The 22,500-nt window shown below is 46.6% G+C and overlaps 2 protein-coding genes across 2 annotated transcripts in view; one reads left to right on the top strand and one right to left on the bottom strand.

Annotated features, from left to right (window-relative positions):
- The window catches only part of dph5 (diphthamide biosynthesis 5), a 15,609-nt gene extending 14,472 nt beyond the window's left edge, over window positions 1-1,137 (top strand). The window contains exon 7 of the mRNA XM_062555927.1: window positions 1-1,137. This exon is cut by the window's left edge and continues 20 nt beyond it. Coding sequence (XP_062411911.1) covers window positions 1-216 — 216 coding nt within the window. The 3' untranslated portion in view covers window positions 217-1,137.
- Window positions 1,138-1,334: 197 nt separating this feature from the next.
- slc30a7 (solute carrier family 30 member 7) overlaps window positions 1,335-22,500 on the bottom strand; it is a 21,341-nt gene continuing 175 nt past the window's right edge. Inside the window, exons 2-11 of the mRNA XM_062555928.1 lie at window positions 21,419-21,520; window positions 20,377-20,490; window positions 20,158-20,245; window positions 16,029-16,158; window positions 15,299-15,484; window positions 13,977-14,027; window positions 11,010-11,145; window positions 3,065-3,155; window positions 2,741-2,890; window positions 1,335-2,314 (exon numbers count right to left, since the gene is read on the bottom strand). Coding sequence (XP_062411912.1) covers window positions 2,267-2,314; window positions 2,741-2,890; window positions 3,065-3,155; window positions 11,010-11,145; window positions 13,977-14,027; window positions 15,299-15,484; window positions 16,029-16,158; window positions 20,158-20,245; window positions 20,377-20,490; window positions 21,419-21,520 — 1,096 coding nt within the window. The 3' untranslated portion in view covers window positions 1,335-2,266. The remainder of the gene's footprint in view (window positions 2,315-2,740; window positions 2,891-3,064; window positions 3,156-11,009; window positions 11,146-13,976; window positions 14,028-15,298; window positions 15,485-16,028; window positions 16,159-20,157; window positions 20,246-20,376; window positions 20,491-21,418; window positions 21,521-22,500) is intronic.

Genomic DNA, 22,500 nt, shown 5'->3' on the forward strand with positions numbered 1-22,500 from the left:
TGTGTGGGTCTGTCCCGCGTGGGTGCAGACGATCAGCTGATCCGGGCGGGCTCGCTGCGTGAGCTGGCGTCATGTGACCTGGGAGCTCCGCTGCACTCCATGGTCGTCACGGGACACCTGCACCCGCTGGAGGTTGACATGCTCCGCCTCTTCTGCTCAGAGACCAATGGGCTGCAGGACCTGAAGATGACGGACAGCTCCACCTATATTTCATAGCCAGCCACACCGGGGGAAGGCCTTGGGTGCAACACACACACACACACACACACACACACACCCTATGGTGGAGCAGAGTTCCATTAAAGTCTATGGCCTCTGCGCTGCATAAAGTGGGGGGGTTGACACCCTCCCCGCTGTGCGATTTGGGTTTGCGGAAGTGGCTGCTGATGAAGTACCCCGCTGCACCTGAACAACGTTATATTAATATCCCGCTCCGCCATAGTGATGTTTGATAAGAGGAGGAAGGAGCACGCTACCAGGAGGTGTGTGTTGTGAAGATCTAGGACTTTCAGAAAATGTTGTGAAGATGTTTCTTGCATGTTGCGTGGGTGTTGAGATTGTTGTGAGAGCGTTGCGTGGGTGTTGAGATTGTTGTGAGAGTGTTGGGTGAGTGTTGAGATTGTTGTGAGAGTGTTGGGTGAGTGTTGAGATTGTTGTGAGCAGGGTTGGATGTGCGTGGGTGTTGTGAGAGCGTTGCGTGATTGTTATTGTGTAAGCGGTGTTGCATGGATGTTGAGTGTTGTGTGTAAGAGCTGTGTTGGCAAGGAAAGCGTGTGTGTGTGTGTGTGTGGAGCTGACCAGAGGGCTGCAGACCTCCCTGGCTGTTATGAGGTCTCCAGAGGGGTCATTAGCTCAGGGTCAGCCTCATCACACTCCTCTGGATGGGAAGGGGTATGTGTGTGAGTAGATGTGAGTGCAGAGTGATTGTGTGTGCTCGTGTGTGTGTGTGTGAGCGAGCATGCCAAATAGAGAGTGAGGGTGTGACGTCCTGGAAATGCCTTTACTGAGACAGGAAACGAGGAGAGCACAGGGACAGGCCACAGCCCTCAGGTTCGGACAACACACACACACACACACACACGTGTTTGCAAAACAACCGTTAAAAAATATACCTGTATGTGTGTTTGTGTGCACATTAAAGATTGTCTCAAACCTTGTGCGTGTTTGGTTCTAGTCTGTGTGTGCTTGTTTGGTTCTTGTGTGTATGGTTTTGGGCCTGCATATGTGAAATAGAATAGAGCGTGTCGTGTGCCTGACCTGCATCAAATCAGGCAGAGCGACACCTCAACAGATCACACACACACACACCAATAAAGGAGAGGAGGCTTTATGGGTAAAGAAATGATGACTTTACTTCATCTCACTGCATCAATTCTCACACAGGCACACACTTTCGCGTTATCTCTCACACACACACACTCTTTCTCTCTCTCACTCACACACACACATACACACACACACACACTCTTTCTCTCTCACACACACACAGGTGAGGCTGGTGTCAAAACAACATGATGGGACAGGATATTTGAATGTCGAGGTCCAGCGTCCACAGGATGTGATCTCAGCTGGAGTCCGCTGGAATCGACTGAAAGTCCTCAACACACACACTGACACACACGCCCACGTCATGGGATGGGAGGAAGTGATGTCATCTCACAGGAGGAAGTGATGTCATTATACAGATTGTCCATAATGTAATTGGAATCAAGGCACTTAAGAGCCCCAGAGTCAAAGACTGGCTCCTGTCTGTAGAGGAGCCACACACACACGGACACACACTCTCACGCTTACACACACACGCAAGCACTCACACATTCATCCCACCCTGATGCAACTTAGGGCAGAAAACACACTTCAGATGGACTCACTCCTTAATTAAGGTCAGACTGTCCTGACTGACACCCACACACACACACATTCTGATTACACACAGATCAAATAAACACTCAATTGGTACAACCACAAAATCAGACTAAAAATAACAAAAACAGAAGGAGGAGATCCCACTGTAAAATGGGGGGGGGGGGGGTAGGGAGGGGTGTGGATAAGACCGAGAGGTCCATTCGGCGTTGGCGGGGGGGCGCAGGGCCGTGGTCCTGGGGGGGCCACAAGAGAAAGGCCAGATTGGGGAGGGGGGGTGAGTGCGCCCCTGTCCCCCACCCCCCCACCCCACACAGAGCAGCGGGGCTTTGGTCCCTTCACTCCCAGCAGGGAGCGAACACACACACACATACAGTACACACACACAACCTTCATGTGTCCTCTACATGGCTGCGACGTCAATCTGAACGTAGAGCTGTCTCACGCCAGCCTGCAGAGAAAACACACACACAAAAAATGAATACTTAAATACACACTTTAATATCTTAAAAGATAGTTACTTTGGAAGTGGGTGGTGTTACAAGATGCACTGGGTGCATGTGATGTGCATCTGAATACTTTCACTTTGATTCAAATGGGTGACACCTGTGTGTGTGTGAGCAAGTGTGTGTGCGTGCGTACAGTGTACATGCGTGAGTGATCTGTATGAGGGTGAGTGTGTGTGCCCTATCTGAAGACACCTGTGAGAGTGTGTGTGTGTGTGTGTGAGAAAGATTTGTGTGTAGATGTGAGTGTGAGAGACCTGTGTGAAGATGTTATATGTGTCTGAGACCTCTGTGTCTGTGTGTGTGTGAGAGAGAGAGAGACCTCTGTGTCTGTGTGTGTGAGTGTGTGAGAGAGAGAGAGAGAGAGAGACCTGTGTGAAGATGTTGTGTGTCTGGCTCTGGATCCATCTTGCGTCGGCGTCGGGCGCCACTAGCAGCTTCAGGGTTCCGATGTACACGTCCGTACACAGCGTCCAGAAGTGTGGCTCCTGCAGGTTATACACACCCTGCAGCTGCTGCACCTACACACACACACACACACACAGAGATACATTAGGCCTAAGAGCTGTGCAGATATTAATAATGAGATCAGAGCTCAGACACAGAATGTTAAATGTACACAAATACACAGACACACACACACCCCTCCAGAACATAGCAGGTGTGTGTGTTTGTGTGTGTGTGTGTGGTCTTACCCGCTGGTAGCACTCTGGCAGTGCGTTGTCCAGGGAGGCGGGGGTCCGCTGCATGAGGATTCCAATGCAGTCTCTCAGTAGAGGTATCACACTGGAGAGAGATGGAGAGATATGAGCGAGTGTGTGTGTGTGTGTGTGTGTGTGATGGGGGGGGAGGGGGTTAATGAAGTGTGTTTTATCACTACAGTCATGGCAATAAACACCATCTGAAACTGAAATCAGAGTGGGCAGGAGGCTATAAACATACAGAGAGAATGTGTGTGAGAGAGAGAGACAGAAAATGCTTTGGGGGTGTGTGTGTGTGTGTGTGTGTGTGTGTGTGTGTGTGTGTGTGTGTGTGTGTGTGTCAAAGGCGGCAAGGGGGTTAGCTTCTAGCATGGCTAACTGGTGAGGTCATAAATGAATGGACAGAGCAGCAACCACAGGGACCAGAGAGAGAGGGAGAAGGAGAGGGAGGGGGAAAGAAAGAGATGGAGGGAGAGAGGACAGAGGAAAGAGAGAGAGCAATGGACAGATTGTACTGATAGAAGGATGAAATGGAAAAAAGGGGGAGAGAGAACTGAGGAACAGAGAGAGTAGAGAGTACAAATGGAGGACTGAAACAGTGTGAGAGGAAGGGGGGAGAAAAGCTTCAGAGAGAGAGAGAGAGAGAGAAGAAAGGGAAGAGGGAGATGGAACACAGACGGGTGCATGAACAAAGACAGAAAGAGGAAGAGGAAGCCAGGGCTGACATCTGACCAATCAATGAGAAGATCCCCTCACGGCTAGCCAATCAGAGGCTTGTCTAAAGATGTCACTGCACACAGGGCAGCAGTTGTGTGAAGAGCCAATCTGATGAGCTCTAAAAGGTGAGACACAAACCAGTGCACTTAACTGGGATGCAGGGAGTCATCTGCATATTGTGTGTGTGTGTGTGTGTGTGTGTGTGTGTGTGTGTGTGTGTGTGTGTGTGTGTGTGTGTGTGAGAGAGCTGTGTTGGGAGGGGAAGATCGTGTGTGTGTGTGTGTGTGTGTGTGTGTGTGTGTGTGTGTGTGTGTGTGTGTATACACACACTATGTTGGGAAGGGCAGATCATAGGAACAAGAATCCAGAACAGGATTCAGCACTGCTTATCTCGAGCATCCGGAAGCATCAAGCCTCAAGCACAGGAACACATGCAGCATGCTTTTCTCACACACACACTCACTCTCTCTCTATGTGTGTGTGTTTGTGTTGTGTGTGTGTGTGTGTGTGTGTGTGTGTGTGTGTGTGTGTGTGTGTGTGTGTGTGTGTGTGTGTGTGTGTGTGTGTGTGTGTGTGTGTGTGTGTGTGTGTGTGTGTGTGTGTGTGTGTGTGTGTGTGTGTGTGTGTGTGTGTGTCAGTGTGCATGAGAGAGCATGTGCGTAAACCACTTTCCAGAAATCTATACAATTCCTAACAGCTCAGCACTTCATGTCTGTAAATTCTCTTGTGGTAAGGGGCAGTGTGTGTGTGTGTGTGTGTGTGTGTGTGTGTGTGTGTGTGTGTGTGTTAATGGGAGTAACAAGATTCCACAGAATTCTGCCTGTACAAGGGCTTTCTTAAAAGCCTACATTATCTATAATTGTTAGAATATGTGCTTGCGTGTGTGTGTGTGTGTGTATCTGTGTTAATGTGAGAGTGAGTTTGTTTGTGCCGGTGTTTGTATATATATATGTGTGTGTGTGTGTGTGTGTGTGTGCGCTGCTGGCAGTGCCTACTCCCTGCAAGCAGACCGAGTGGCATGCGGAAGTGTGACTTCATGCCATTGTTCCTCAACTTCCTGTGGGAAAGGGGAGGGTCTTCATCTTTCTTTAGTCACCCCAAACAAACACACACACACACACACACTAAAGAACTGTGTCTCACCACTGACTCAACACACTAAACCAGTCCTACTTCCTTAGGTCAAGGTTGGGGACAATTCACACACCTTCCCACACACCTTCCCCCACCCCCACGGCACCACTTGGGCGGTATGGGCTGTGCTTGGGGACTACCCTGAGGAAAAGTGACATGGCACACAGAGTAAAAGGTGACTCCGCACACTGAGTAAGGAGGAGTAAAGGGTGACACAGCACACTGAGTAGCAAGGAGTTAAGGGTGACTAAGCAGACTGAGTAAAGAGTGACTCAGCAGACTAAATAAACACATTACTGAGCTAAATTTAGCGTTAGCCTCACTGTTGGCAGGCTAGTCACAGCTGGTCCTGAGCTAACCATACTGTTAGCATGCTAGTCACAGCTGGTCCTGAACTAACCTTATTGTTAGCCTGCTAGTTACAGCTGACGTTGGGCTAACCTTACTATTAGCCTGCTAGTCACAGCTGGTCCTGAGCTAGCCTTTTTGCTAGCCTGCTAGTCACAGCTGATGCTGGGCTAACCTTACTGTTAGCCTGCTAGTCACAGTTGACGCTGGGCTCAACAAAATGTGAATCAGTCCACATTTCCATCAGCAACTAAAATGTCCAGGCTCCTAATCAAGGGCATGATCAACAGTTGTAAGGTGGTCGGGACAACTTTAACAGAAACAGTTGATGAAACTGCTACAAATAGAAATGTATGTAAATACATCCATATTGGAAAAGTAAATTGTCAGTTAATGCAATGTAAAAGTATTTATTTTACTGTAGAAGAGATCTTTACAGTAGGGGGTGAGGGGGGGGAGGAGTTTTAACTGGAAAGGATGTTAATGCATGAGGTTTGGCTCCTTCCATCAGACTGCAGCTCAACCACAGCTGACCCACTGGTCTCCCTCACTCAGCACACACACGCACACGCGCACCTTGACTAAACTCACTCACACACACACACACTATCTCATGCATGGACAAAATGCCAGAGCACTGACCGTAGCATTGGAGAAGAGACAAACAGAAACACACACACAGGAAAATAAGAAACACATTCTCATACGGCCCAGAACCTGATAACCCACCATTAACCAAACCGCTGGCCTACTGCAATGAAGCATGCTCTACAGGACATTACCCAATCAGATACGGAGTCACAAACACACACACACAGCAAGCTCTACAGGAAAACTACCCAATCAGATGCCAGACACACTCACACTCACACTCACACTCACACTCACACTCACACTCACACTCACACTCACACTCACACTCACACTCACACTCACACAGAGATAGAAACACAGAACCTGATAAGTAGTGTTGTTTTTGGCGGCCTGTTTTGGTTTTAGTTTTAGTCTAGTCTTTGTGTCAAGCTGTCATTTTAGTTTTTATCAGTTTTAGTCACGTTCATACTCTTTTAGTCTAGTCAAGTTTTAGTCGACTAAAAGTATGAGCATTTTAGTCTTATTTTCGTCTAGTTTTAGTTGACGAAAACGAATGACTTTTAGTCTTGTTTTTGTCAATGAAAATTGGATTTTAACATCTTTTTATTAATGCAATTCTATTATAAGGGGTTGTTCCTCCATAGACTGGGTAAGACTGTTTTTAGTGGCAGGCACTATAGCACCAGCGAACTCTGAAACTATAGGACTGGATGAAATGTGCAGATAACGGTCTCCACTGATAAATATCACACTGGCTAACCTGGAAATGAGGTCCTATGTCCAAAATTCTGAACTACCCCTTTAATAGGAAATGATACATTTTGGTTAATTTTCATGGATTAAAAAATTACAAATATTACAGGTTACATAGGCACTGAACATTGACAGTGGAATCAGGTAGGCCTATGTTACACAGAGTTTGGTCTCCCCCTGTCACCATGAAAGGACTATTTGGAATATTCTGTAGACCAGCTGTTCCTTTTCTGAGAACAATTTAACTTAAGATCAAGTTGTCCTTAGGTTATTGAATGCTGTAAATGTGGATGCTATTTCACCATTAACTATGTAGCCTAAGCGTGGTTACACACAATTGTCATCTTAATGCAGTGTTTTGTAGCCTATAAAACGCATTTCACGTTCATCACTCAGTTTTGGTAGGCTAGGTCTATGCCTTGAGTGGTCGCTGCCCCTTTAAATGCGTGGGACTTTAAATTACGTTTTAACTCCATGCTGATTTTGTTGATGAACAGCACCGTCTTTGATTCAGTTTTTCTACCGTTTAAATAAACGACACACGCGCACTTGTGTGGTTGGTAAGGAATTGTTTTCAATAGTTTTCTTGCAATTCCCACACAACATAGCCTACTAAGCCAAGGTTCCATTAAAAATGTGTCTATGATTAGAACTTCGTTGCTGATCGGTGGAATAATGTTATTATTGTAGGCTAGGCTATATGACAGCGCCAGCATCAGCTGGACAGAAGCTTAGGCTACACACTAATCAAATCTGCAGTTGCCTGTTAACATTTTCATCTGAATTAGATCTAGGCCTATATGCGGGGGTGAGATAAGTAGCCTAGTGCAAAGTTGAACTGAGAGAGTTGCCAATCTAACGGACTGAACGTAGCCTATTTCTTAGCTTAGATTAGCGATAATAACGATAGGCTATACATCTACCGCTCCTTTGCTACATGATCAAATATGATCAGATGAGTGACAGAAGCACCGGATACCAACAGGCCCACGTGAGAAACGCTGGTCCTCTGGTATGATAATGACCATGCAACCTGATGCGCCCCTGAAGTGAGACGCAGGAAACAGAAATACTGCAAAATAATAACACGACTAAACGACACAAAATAATGTTATAACATTCATGTCCTTCTGGTCTTCGAAAATGAAGAGAGATGTTAGCATGGTTTTTATTTTGTAAACCACATTTAGTCTCGTTTTTATTCGTCAACGATATTGCCTTAATACATTTAGCATTTACGTTGCGTCTCGTCTCGTTATAGTCACGTGAAAAAAGTTCGTTGACGACGATATTTAGTCATAATTTTCGTTGACGAAAGCAACACTACTGATAAGAGAAAGTCCTCAGGACCGGCACAGAGTGACCCTACACTGGCAGTGTTGGCCAACAGCCCCATAAGAGCTCACACTCTTACTGACACACACAGGTTCTGTGCACAACTCCTGTTCCCTGTGTGTGTTTTAGTTGAATGGAGTTGGTTCTACTTTACAGGTTCTCTGACATTCCAAACAGTTTGCAGGTGTTCTGCAGACACAGACAGATACACACACACTCCTCCAGCGCTATCTATTATGTACTGCGACACACACACACACACACCCACACACACACACACACACACACACACACCCCTCTAGTGCTATCCACTTTGTACAGTGAAACACACACACACTCATCCAGCACCATCACATCACACACACACACACACACACTCCTTCAGCACCATCCACTGCAAGCTGCGTGCCACGTCTGCTAATGACAGACTGCAAGAACTGCTCTCTCAGCCACAACCATCTCACACATCACATGGGACACACATTCACGTCATTCCCCTACAGGAGGCCTCTCTCTCTCTCTCTCTCTCTCCCTCCCTCCCACACACACACACACACACACACACACACACACCTAACACAACCCTGACGAGCAGAACCATCACCTAGTTCTCCCCTCTCCTCCTCACTCCAGACCTCTGACCAGTCTGCATCATACTAGTGCAATAAAACCACCATCCAATTCCTCCATCAGATTCACATACACACACACACACACACACACACACTCCTGGCCAGAACAAACAGGCCTGCGTTCACTCCAAACCCACAGCGAGTCCGTTGTCCAGTCCAAACCAGCCTGACCACATCGCTTTTGCAGCACCAACTATGGACATGATCTCAGAGCTCACGGATACGCCACCACGGCCTATCAGAGCCAGCCGCAGAGCAACCAGCAAGAACTGGCCAAAGGGCAGCCAATCAGAGCCAGTCACAGAGTTCTAAACTAGACTACTACATGACCAGCACGGAGTTCTAAACTAGAACACTACACGACCAGCGCTGAGCTCTAAACTAGAACACTACACGACCAGCGCTGAGCTCTAAACTAGAACACTACACGACCAGCGCTGAGCTCTAAACTAGAACACTACACGACCAGCGCTGAGCTCTAAACTAGAACACTACACGACCAGCGCGGAGTTCTAAACCAGAATACTACGGGCCGGTACCATGTATGGATGGCGTTGTGTGTATAATGTAATACCTGTGATCTGGTCATTTCTTCGGCCTAACTAGACACCCACACAGAGCACTGGGGGCAGTGGGGGGGCATTGGAAACAGTGAACTGAACTGAAGGGCATTAGAAAGAAATGACAGAAGAAAAAGAGGAAAAGGAAGAAAAGAACAGAACAAGGAGGAAGGAAAGAGCTTAAGCTGAAATCTCGGAGACACAAAAAAGCCTTTGGGATGAAAGGGGGGTGCATGCTAAAAGATGCCTTTGTTCACACATATTTTAAAGGAGTAGTCACTGATCGCCACCACATTCCACAGGAGATGGAGCGGGGCTGAGAGCGGGAGAGAGAAAGAGAAAGAAAGGGAGAGAGAGAGAGAGAAACGGGGAGAGAGAAACAGGGAGAGAGAGGGAAAGAAAGATAGAGAGAGAGAAACAAGGAGAGTGAGAGAGAGAGAGGGAGGGAAAGAAAGAGAGAGAAACAGGGAGAGAGAGAGGGAAAGAAAGAGAGGGAGAGAGAAACAGGGGGGAGGAGAGAGAGTGAATGAAGGGAGAGATGAAAAGAGGGGTGAATGCATACAGAGAGTTTTTTTTCAGCACTGGCTCATTAGAACAGTAGAACAGGGAGGCCCTCTTCACTGTAGACGTAGACACACACACACACACACACACACACACACACACACACACACACACACACACACACTGTATGCTTGACAGCTTCATTCTGAATCAACTTGGCAACAGCAGCTAATAGCGTTTCAGCGGCATCAATTTCACCCAGTCTTCTTCTGATCTTACAGCCAGTGCAGGCAGCGCAGGGGACACCCATGAGGGGGGATCTAGAGGAGCTAACAGGTAGCGCAGGGGACACCTATGAGGAGCTAACAGGCAGCACAGGGGACGCCTATGAGAGGGTATCTAAAGGGGCTTGCAGGCAGCGCATGGGACACCTATGAGAGGGGATCTAGAGAAGCTAACAGGCAGCGCAGGGGACGCCTATGAGGGGATCTAAAGGAGCAAACAGGCTATGAGGGGGTCCTCCAGCTCAGGTGCCCGTGCTGTTTATGTAGCTGGCAGAGAGATCAACGTGTTTGCTCAACAGTAACACCAGGGTCACTATAGGTCTGATAATAAACCAGCTAATGTGCAACAGGCAGGATAAAGAGAGAGAGAGAGAGTGTGTGTGTGTGTGTGTGTGTGTAGCATTGCGCCCACACAGACACACCCGCTGGCATCACACAGCTGCAGCACACGCCACATGAGAGGCACAACCGCTCGGCATGCTGGGAAGGGCTGCCAGCTCCACCCTCCACTGGCCTGTAATTGGGCTGTGTGTGTGAGAGTGTGTGTGTGTGTGTGTGTGTGTGTGTGTGTGTGTGTAGGAGCTTGAAGTGGCCAGAGGGATGGGAAGGGGGTGGACAGTGGACGGAGGGGTGTGAGGAGAGAGAGTTTGGGGAAAGTTGGTGTGTGTGTGTGTGTGTGTGTGTATGTGTGTGTGTGTGTGCTGTGGCTGTAGGGAGGAGTACTCGGTCTGTGATTATCCCCCCTTCTGCCTCTTCTGTCAGACAGCTAACAGGTGGGGACCATGAGAACTGTGGCTGTGTGTGTGTGTGTGTGTGTGTGTGTGTGTGTGTGTGTGCAAGCAGGAGTAAGTGTGCGTGAGCATGTGAGAGAGCATGTTTATCTGTGTGTGTGTGTGTGTGTGAGAGAGAGGGAGAGAGAGAGGGTGTGTGTGTGTGCGTGTGAGAGAGAGAGAGAAAGAGAGAGAGTGTGTGTGTGTGTGTGTGTGCATGTGTTTAAGTGTAAGTATAAGCGTGTGTGTGTGCGTATGTGTGTGTGTGAGTATAAACGTGTGTGCGTGCGCGTGTGTGTATGTCTCACCTGACTCCGATGAGTATGGCGATGAGCATGGAGCAGATGGGGTCTGCGATCATCAGGTCGTACCTCTGCATCAGGAGTGCAGAGATGATCACGCCGATACTGCCCAGAGTATCAGCCACGATGTGCAGAAACACTCCTATAGAGAGAGAGAGAGAGAGAGAGAGAGAAAGAGAGAGGGAGGGAGAGGCCAAATGTGGGTGTGAACACGGTCTTTGGGTTTGCTGCTGTGTGTGAGAGAGAGAATAGCTACTGTAATGACAGCACTCTATTCCCCAAGGAGCAACCACTACAGCAAAAAACACACCCTCCCTCCCTCCCTCCCACACCCCCCCCCCCCCCACACACACACTAGGGGTGTAAATCGGAGCCTTCATGCCGATTCGATACGATATCGATTTCCTAGGCCAGCGATTCGATTCTTTTCGATTATTTAAAAAATCCCACCGATACGATTCGATTCGATTAGATTAGATTTTTACATGATATCTATTAAGTTTTTAAAAATCTAGAAAAATAGAAATCATTTGCCTTTTATTGAGAATACAGAAACAGTAGCCTATTCTATTCACATGATGTGTATGTTACGGTATAAACAGGGCCAAATTATCTTTCTACCAGCCACAAAACTTTTAGTGCAGTTTCTTCCTCCACATGCTGTGACATAGGCTACCTGCTGACTGTGAGATAACCTAATACAAACTGTAGGCCCAATATATCTGCTATTGCATATGCATTTTGTGTGTAATCAATATTAGAATATTAAATAGCTAAACGTTTAACTTTAGGTAATTTAAGTCATAGGCAGCCTTCACTGTATTGGCGATGCGAGATTAAATAGGTGTCTGTCACTTTAAGGACGTGAACTTGTGAAAACGTTCTGAAGTTGCAAAGATTCCCTGGCCGTGTCATGGTAGCCTATTATGTAGCGGTAGGCTACTATGATAGTTGCTGTTAAAAATAAATCAGTCCACAACTGGAGGACTTTTCTGAATCTAAGGAACATGCTCAGCCAATACAGTATGGGAAACGAACACAAATCATAATCTGAAGCATGTTTAACTAACGGGATAAACGTGAAGATTCCCCAAAACTTTAAATTGATTCGTTTGAACACTCGTTTCTCCAATTCCACTTCGTCCTAATAACTGTTATCAAATATCACCTGCTAGAACACAGAAATGTTCAGAACACGTAGCCTAACTTGTAAAACGACACAGAAACTAAAACATGAGTAAAATCAAGATTGAGGTCTCTAGAATGCATTGGCCAAATGGCATTGCATAGACCTATAATAATGACTAACATCACTGTTAGCGTGCTCACTTGATCTGACGAATCCATCAGCTGTTTTCCACAGGGAAAAAATGTGTGCATCAGGTGAAGCTATGGTAGGCCTAACAGTGAGGGTCACTAAATGCAAAACGTACAGTATGTAGTCCACCAACTCATGCCATGATGACAAAATTCGCAGCCTATACGCTTTGTTACAGTGAAGCATGTCAACAACCCGCCTGACTTTTTAATTCTAGGCTACTCGCCAATGCAGATTTTCACTCACATTTGGCGAGTGGCAGAGGGTGCCAATTTTAAACCCCTACTAGGCTATAAAGTAGAAGACAATAATGAGGATAGCGCTACCCGCAGATTAGGAGTAGCCTAGGTAGTAGGCTACGCATACGAGCGGATGCTGAAAATAACGGCAAAATATTAAAATAAATATACTAATCGATTATCTTGCGGACGTATCGATGCATTGAATCGTCGGCTGTAGAATCGATGCATCGATACAAACCGATTAATATTTACACCCCTAACACACACACACACACACACACTCTACTGGTTGTACTGCTAACTCCCAAACATGAAAGTTGGGACGGTCAGTTCAGAATCACATCACAAACAAACTCTGGCCTCCAACAGAGAGAGAGAGAGAGAGAGAGAGAGAGAGAGAGAGAGAGAGAGAGGGGAGAGAGACAGAGACCCCCCACACACACACCCCCACCCACCTCTTCATCTCTGCAGTCCTTCAATGCAGCACACCCCTAAACCAGGCCTCCCAATGCCCCCGCCCCTCCCTCCCTCCACACACACACACACACACACACACACACAGTCCCCATCTCTCTGTGTGCCAGGGTGAAGGGGACAAACTGCTTTCTGTCTCACCCCCTCCCTACCCTTGTTCACTCTCTCTCCCTCTCCCTCTCTTTCTCTCTCCCTACTCACCCATCTCTGTACCCCCCCCCCCCCCCCCCCTTTCTCTCCCTCTCCCTTTCTGGTTAAGGGGACAAGCTGCTTTCTCTTCTCTGCTCATTCCCACAGCCACAGAGACAAAAGCTGTTTAAAGGGACCCAGCAGAAGGGCCCACACTGCTCCTGTGAGCCCAGCACACACACACATACACACACACACACACACGTTGTACACTCATACATCCAAGAACAATAATACACATAAAAGTAACCGTTTGAGCACACACACACACACACACACACAGATCTGCAGCGATCTTCAGTGAAGTCACATTTGTTTGTACAAAAAACAACAGCAGTTCTCAGTCAGGGCTACTGAATTTACAAAAGACTGTAAGACTAATTACAGTGAGAGATTATGAGACTGAAGAAACAAGAAATATATATATATATATATATATATATATATAGGAAATATATACAAATAGACACACATATCACACATATATGTATTCTCGTAGCAATAATCACTTGGTTTGTTAGTGTATCCTGATACCATTTCCAGTGCTGTAAGACACTAAGGAAAAGACGCTAAGGACTAAAGTTGCTGAATCTGTGCTTGACTGTACACAGAACTTGCTGTGGCGAACTAAAATAGGAGAAACGCACTCTTCTTATGAAGTCTCGCTCTGGCTCACTATCAGATCAAGTGGTGTGTGGTGCGCCCTGCTGGCCAACGAGAGGACTGCAGCAGGAGAGAAGCTTAGCTTACCATCCAGGATCTGTTTGCTGGAGACCTTGCCAGTGACCAGACTGTGGTCATCTGCAACAGAAGGGACAGAAAGAGGCGGTTACTGGATTAAAGGAATAGTTCTGAATTTTGGACATAGGACCTCATTTCCAACTTAGTCGGGGTGATATAGGTCGGTGAAGACCATTTTCAGTGAATTTCTGCCCTTCCTTGAGTTGCAGCGTTCATCTCGTGCTAACCTGGTGCCGAGATAACGCAAGTCAACGGTAACATCCAGCCTGCCACTGAAAACACTCCACAGAACACCCGAGACAAATAAATTATAACGTCAGACTATCGATGCACATGTCTGTGTTGATAGAACAATGTTAGAAATAAAACTAACCTTGCATCACATTGCAATAGCCTACTTTGTTCCCTGTATGGCAGTGGCGGATTGATATTGAGAAACTAGTCCCTCAAAATGTAATAAATCATTGAGTTGCAAGGTTAGTTTTATTTCTAAAATGATTCTATCAACACAGTGTATAGTCTGACGTTTTAATTGACTTGTCTCGGGTGTGCTGTGGAGTGAGTAAGACTGTTGTTGATGTCAGACTGATGTTACCGTTGAAATGCGTTAGCTCAGAACCAGCGTTAGCAAAGGGGAACGCTGCAACTGAAGGAAGGGGTTAAACGCGATAAAAACGGTCTCCACCGACCTATATCACCGCGTTTAAGTTGGAAATTAGGTCCTATGTCCAAAATTCCAAACTATTCCTTTAACTAGAGCAGAGATACAGACAGAGAACTGAACATAGACCCAGCAGAACACAGCGGAGAACACAACCGCCCAACACGGGAGAGAGAACAGAGACGCGGAACACAAAACAAGTGTGGAACACAGGAGAGCAGACATAGAGACACAGGTGGAACAGAGGAGAACAGAAGAATAGAGAAGCAGAACACAGGAGAACAAAAGAGCAGAAAACAGAACAGTGAAGAACAGAGGAGCACAACAGAGGAGAACAGAGGAACAGAACACACAAGTGGAATGCAGGAGAACAGAGGAACAGAACACAGAATCAGAATGTAGGAGAACAGAGGAGTAGAACACAGAATCAGAATGAAGGAGAACAGAGGAGTGGAACACAGAATCAGAATGTAGGAGAACAGAGGAGTAGAACACAGAATCAGAATGTAGGAGAACAGAGGAGTGGAACACAGAATCAGAATGTAGGAGAACAGAGGAGTAGAACACAGAATCAGAATGTAGGAGAACAGAGGAGGAACAAGAGGAGCATTCCGCAGACAGAGAGAGCAGAGAGCAGAGAGCAGACATCAGCAGCAGAGACGCCACTCACCGTGGCAGGGCTCCTCGTGGGAGTGCCCGTGGCCTCCATGCCCGTGCCCGTGGTCGTGGCCGTGGTCATGGCCGTGATCGTGCCCGTGGCCCCCGTGACTGTGCCCGCCGTGACTGTGCCCGTGGTCGCCGTGGCTGTGGGCGTGGCCTGCGCTGCCGTTGAAGAGGGAGTGGCTATGGCCGTGACCTGTGGGGGGAGAACTGGACCAATCAGATGGCAGGCTTTGCGCTTGATCACAACCCACAACAAATCCCACCGGGAACTGGAGTGTGCGCACACACACACACACACACACACACACACGGTCACAAGCGAACACACCCAAAACACAAGTAAGAATACACTTCAAAAGTCCAAATGTGCAAGCTCTGTTTTCAGTATCACTGGTGCTGACTGTGTGAGTGCAGTGTATGTGGGGCAGTGATGGCAGTGTAGGTGTGTGTGAGTGTGTTGCTATGGGGCTGTGTAGGTGCGAGGGACTGTGTTGCCATGGGGCAGTGTAGGTGTGTGTGAGTGTGTTGCCATGGGGAAGTGTACTGTAGGTGTGTGGGAGTGTGTTGCCATGGGGCAGTGTAGGTGTGTGTGAGTGTGTTGCCACGGGGCAGTGTACTGTAGGTGTGTGGGAGTGTGTTGCCATGGGGCAGTATAGATGTGTGTGAGTGTGTCAGTGTAGGTGTGTGTGAGTGTGTTGCTAAGGGGCAGTGTGTTGCCGTGGGCGCTGGCGTCTTACCCTCCCCGCCGTGTGAGTGGCCGTGCCCGCCGTGCTGGAACACGAAGATGCCCACCAGGTTGACCAGCAGCCCGGCGATGGAGACGGGGAGGAGCCGGTCGTGATGGACGTCAGGCGGCTCCAGAGCACGCTGAGGAGAGTGTGAACGTATTTAATGACCACAGGAACACCGTGTACGGTGGACATATCAATAAATGTCTTTCCATGAACCCTGAAAAATGCTCAAATCTAAAACGGGAAATGAAAACGACTCAAGCACAAGGTGTATTAGGTGCAAGCACTATTTCGCAAAAGTGAAATGGATACATATTTTCTGCATTTAGCTGAGTCACATGACACTTAAAGCTTTCAAAAACGTGATGGTTTCAGTTGTGTTATTGAGAAAGGATTATTGTTATATAGGGCTGGTTTGAGGTGAGGACATAGGTGCAGGTAGAGGCTATACTCCAAGCAATAACAAAATGCCGTTTTTAAATGATTGACCCTACCTGGCCGTATGTGGAAAAGTAATTGCCCCCTTAGTTACTAAATTATCCAAATAACCAAATTTAATTGATGATTGGCTTCTACTAGGGATGGCGAAAACTAAACATTTTCTTGACCGACCACCGAGGCTCATTAGCCGGTTGAAACCGGTTAACCGATTCGTTTAAAATAAATTATGCTATTTGAAATAACAGCCACGCAATTTCCCAACTCTCATCTCTCTGTCCTACGCTCATACACACAGCCCCGGCGCCGCCCTTTCACTCACGTCACTTTTTTAAATCCTACAGCGCCAATGAGTCCTGCAAACCAAGGAGCTTGTAAATGGAGGACAAATGGTTCCTTTGCTTCGAAAATGGTTTGGGTACAAGGTGATCCCGTTGCAAATAAAGGCGTTTGTCTAGCGTTAGAAGCTCATTTGAAGCTGAAATGGCTGAAACGGCTCACTTATGAAAATGACAGCTCCGAAGAGACGCAGCTTAGTTTGAGGAAGTGCTAACAACAATAAAGAAAGATGATCATTACCTTATCTGTTACCATTGATGACCCTTCCTGAAATGTAGATGTAATGTCTTTCCAAATTTAAGCCCATCTTATGCGGAAAGTTGCTTAGACTGCAACATGATATAACCAATGGATAAAACGGCACACTTCCAGATTGCAAAAGACGCACTGGCCACCGCTGTGACCTCGTGCCAAATGTTTTTATTGGTTTATTACGTAGCCTAGCCTACAAGCAGGCGTTATGAAAAATTGAGTGGATAATTTGTTAACTTCACGCAAAAAAGATCTTCTTGGAATGAGATGGCTAGCTGTAGTAGCGTTTAGTCCACTGTCTTTAGCCTAATTTAAAGATGCCTCTTTTTTTTTGTTTAACCGACTAGCGACAACTTTGGTCGGCTAACGTGGATACGGTCAACCATCGGTCAAACAGTCACCGGTTAACATCCCTAGCTTCTACATCACTAGACACACCCAGGTAGGATTACTGCCAGCCCTGTTGAATCTAAACATCAATTAAATGGAACCTGTCTGGCAATGTGAAGTTGCCTGAAGGTCTCAAGGCCAACGCCCACCAGAAGCGTACACGGTGCACCGCGCCACGGAAAAAAATAGAATTCCATTGTTTTCAATGGAGCAACGCCCACTGGAAACGTCTGCCGCGCAGCAGCTGCACAGAGATAGAAAACTATTCTAAAATCCTGCGCAGCAAGCCCAGACCGCCGAACACCGCTGAACGCCGCTTCTGGTGGGCGCCGGGCTTCACAAACCAGCACATGATGCTGCGATGTAAAGAAATTCAAGAACAGATAATAAAAGTCATTGACATCCATCAGTCTGGAAAGAGTTACAAAGCGATTTCTAAGGCTCTGGGACTCCATGAACCACGCTGAGGGCCATCATCTACAAATGAATAAAACTTGAAACTGTGGTGAACCTTCCCAGGAGTGGCTGGCCAACCACAATTCCCCCAAGAGTGCACTGACAACTCATCCAGGAGATCACCGAAACAAAACAGAGTAACATCTAAAGAATTGCAGGCTTTGCTTGCCTTGGTAAAGGTGAGGCTTCATGTCATGAATCCACAATAAGAAAGAGATTGGGCAAAAATGGCATCCGCGGGAGAATTGCAAGATGAAAAACACTGCTGAGCAAACGGAATACAAAGGCTCGTCTCACATTTGCCAAAGAACATTGTGATGACCTTTAGGATCATATTCCGCGTACTGATGAGTCAAAACTGGAATGTTTTGGAGGAGATGGGTGTCATTGTATCTGGCATAAAGCGAACACTGCATTCTACAATAAGAGCATCCTACCAACAGTCAAACGCAGTGGTGGTAGTGTCATCATCTGGGGCTGCATCACTGCTTCAGGGCCTGGGCAACCGATTTAAGGTTTTGGATTGGCCCAGTCAAAGTCCTGACCGTTTGAAATGCTATGGTGGTATGACCTTAAACAGCCAATTCATGTTTGAAAACCTTCCAATATGGTGGAATTAAAACAATTCTGCAAAGAAGAGTGGGCCAAAATTCCTCTGCAGCAATATAAGCGACTTGTTTGAAATATTTGACTGCTGTTGTTGCCGCCAAGAGTGGCAAGTCATATAAGATACATAAAACGCAGACTTCCCAGACTAACGTTCAATCTTAAAAGACTGAGCTTAGTATGGTGATAGCCAGACTACCATATAATGACAAAATAAAAAGAACACCAATCAATACTATCCTTTGCCACAAGTCACAACAGCTTACAGTGTTGAGAGCCATACAAACAAACACTGACACAAACCAATGACAATTAATCCCTGTCAATATCACACAGCTCTTCATAATGCTGCAGAATGCTCCATTCACTTGAATGGGCCTTGCCAACATTCGGAGGTCTTATAGTTCTTGATAGCAAACCTTTGCTAAGTATAACGAACAGCTGTCAAAGACCCACGTTTTTCACATCACTCCGCAAGTAATCTGGTCACTTCTAGCAATGGAACTTCATTCAAAAGTTTTCATTTTGTCAAGTAACCACATAATAAGCGGGATAATGTATACAACGCCAGTCATTATCGGAAAAATAAGGCCCTTCAGGATGAAAGTGCATTGGGGTCCCGTTTGTCCTGTCAGGACTTGTAGTTGTAGTTAATAACGTGTGCACCACATCACAGCGGGAGGTCAAATTCTATACTCCACTCTACTCATCTCTATTCTACTCCACTGAGCATCCTGACATACGTACTCTTGTTGACCCAGTCCAAATTCTATACTCCATTCTACTCATTTCTATTCCACTGAGCATCCCGACATGCATACTTTTGTTGGCCCAGTCCAAATTCTACACTCTACTCATTTCTACTCTACTCCGCATTTTGATCATCCTACTCTCGTTGACCCAGTCCCAATTCAACACTCCACTCTACTCTACTGAGCATCCTGACATACTTACAGTAATTTCCTGTGTATTAGCCACATTGTGCATACAGCAGCAGGACAGTGTTTTATGCAAATTAAAGGTAAACAATGCAACGTTTTTCAGTTAATCAATTAGTTCCATACTGTTATATATGATTAAATGAATCATTACCGGTCGAACAATGTTTTTTTCGGTCGCCCTAGTGGTCTGTAGCGGTAGAACCACGCTCGCAATTTCAGGAGCCCTCGGGCATGCACCCATGGTCTACTCCAGGAAGTGTCATGTGAAGTCTCATGACAAGGCACGGCAGACTGACCGATTGAGGAGTTTTGTAAAATATACACGCTAAAGCTGTAGGGGAAGCTCTGCAGAGAAATATGCAAGCATAATACGAGCGAAAACGCAAAGCGAAAACGGAGATGAAATTGCCAATCCTGCATAGTTTCCCTTTAAAAGAAACAAAACCGAATGAATACCATACTAACTGCCTCAGTGTTTTAACCTCATAGCTGAAGAAATTTCACAAAATCAATAGATCAGTATAAGCCGTGGCTAATAGTTGGGGAATTAGGGTACTCATTTCTACTCTACTCAGCATCCTGACATGCACACTCTCGTCGGCCCTGCTGCTGCTGCTGCTGCTGCTGTTATACACAGATGAGTGCGTGATGCCGAGGACCTTCTGTAAATGTACAATATGTGCAGTGTGTCTGCGTGTGTTTAGGGTTCCTACCTCAACTCCCTCGGAGAAGATGAAGAATGCGGTGAAGATGAGGAAGAGGCCGTTGACAAACCCGGCCAGCACCTCTGCTCTCACGTACCTGCAACAAACACACACACAAACACACAGTTCTAAGAGAAGGAGTCATTTGCTCTCCACAGTGAGATGACTGAAGCTGCTACAGTGTGTGTGTGTGTGTGTGTGTGTGTGTGTGTGTGCGTGTGTACGTACCCGTAAGAGAAGGAGTCGTTGGCTCTCCACCGTGAGATGACTGAAGCTGCTAGGCCGGCCAGGAGAGCCGTGCAGTCAAAGAACATGTGGAAGGAGTCGGAGATGAGGCCCAAACTAGAAACACACACACGCACACAAACACGATGTCAAATCCTCGCAATACTTCAAATCTTTATAAAAACACACACACACACACACACTATATCAAAACCTTATACACTCACACACACTGTATTAAAACCTTACACTCCCACATTAAATTAAAACCTTGCACACACATTGTATACGCTCACCTATTAGGCCTACATCAAAACCAACAAACACACAGACACATCGCAACCTCGCTCTCAGCTCCCCCTTACAAATACATAACCTAAGCCATTGTGAAGCTTAACACACTCTTCAGGTTACACGAGAACAAATAACTAAGACTGTAGGCCTGGAACAAGGGAAACAATGAGCCCCCTCCCCTTGCTCTCAGGTTGTGTCACACAAACACACACCTCTTTCTCACACATCCTTGCAAGCCTCTCACTACCCTCACACACACACACACTTGCTCACACCCTTCCTTCGAGCACTCACAGCTCAGCCTCTTTTTGTGTGAATATCAAACTTGTGTGTCAGTAGGCCTTTCATATTACAAACACAACAGTTCACAAGCCCTCCACTTTGTCACTTATGATGCATTTCCACAACATGATACACATGCACATAGCACTATAAAAAACGGACTAAGTAGCTCATTGTTTAAAGTTCACCATGGCCACACCAGTGTGTACACACGGCGTAAAATCCATTAATGCAAATACTACCATTCACAAACCAGGATGTCAACATCATTACACAATAACGTGCAGCCAGAATGCTTCCATCGTTCGTTGCAACACGAGCCCCCATGAGCCTCCACCGCAGGCTCCGCTAACCGGCTGCCTACTCGCCGTAAGACCTACGTGGCACATCCTGGATGCAGGGTGACGTTTGTGCAGCCCGGGTCCTAGCAGCAGCAGCAACAGCAGCAGCCACACCAATGTTAACTTACCTGTTACTCCAAATGCCGTAGAGTAACTCCACGAAGGCAAATGACAGGTTCAGACACAGGAAGAAGAACAGGTTCCGAGAGGTTTTGTCCGCGAGAATTGATCTGAAGGACGAGATGTATATGGTTTAGGAAAAACATGACAATCTAAAGCTCGTACTAGTATCGTATGCTAACACACAGGTCACTGCCACGCAAGCGAACAAGCATGACATTACAGATGCATCATTGCTGATGACCCGTGTAAGCCTGCATGTTTTAGCACACATTGTTATAAACTAAAACATAAGCCAACTGACAACATAGCTGAAGCTAATAGTGGACAAAGATAATAGTTAGTGTGTTAGCTTGCTTGCTTGCTAGTTGGCTCAAGTCTCTAGCTAACATCAGCTACCCAGATGGCAAAGTAAAGTTGATCCTTCCAGCAGTAGCAGGCTAAATAAATACGTCTAGCAGGACTGACCAGAGTTCCTGAGCAGTTTCCTGAATGAATAACTATTTAACCACTGATATCAACCGAGCCTTATCATAGCACGTATCACTGAAAACGCCCAGCCAACAAATCAAAGCCGTCTGGCCAGCACTAGCCGCTGTCGGCTAACGTTGTGTATGGAGAGAGAGAGTTGGTGCGGTGCCGACGCTTAGCATCCACCGTCAGGTGAGCGCTCGTCCGTGTGTCATTTCATTAAACTCCAGAATAAACCAGAGACAACAAGCACGGAGCATTCAGCGAGAAAGGCACAACAGATACCGCAGTAACAAATGATACTTTGGCTGACGAGGAAGCTAGACATCTGGGATGCGCACAGACCAGTGCAGCTGTTAACTCCAAGCAGATGCCGCAAGCCTGTGCTAACTTGACTGCATAACACAGGGATTTGCCATGGCAAAGACCAAATAAATTATGTTGCTATACTCAGTTTGATATCAAGGGTGTTGATCTGAACTGAATAACAGTTTGGCGTTTAATAAGCCAATCAAAAAAATAGCTAACAAGCTAGCTAGCAAGTTAGATGTAAGGGAAATCGCTAACGTTAACATTACTTAAAACATTTTCCTTGCCAGTAGAGCTGAAAGAGGAAATG

This window comes from Sardina pilchardus, chromosome 15, assembly GCF_963854185.1.
Source record: "Sardina pilchardus chromosome 15, fSarPil1.1, whole genome shotgun sequence".
Lineage (NCBI taxonomy): Eukaryota > Metazoa > Chordata > Actinopteri > Clupeiformes > Clupeidae > Sardina > Sardina pilchardus.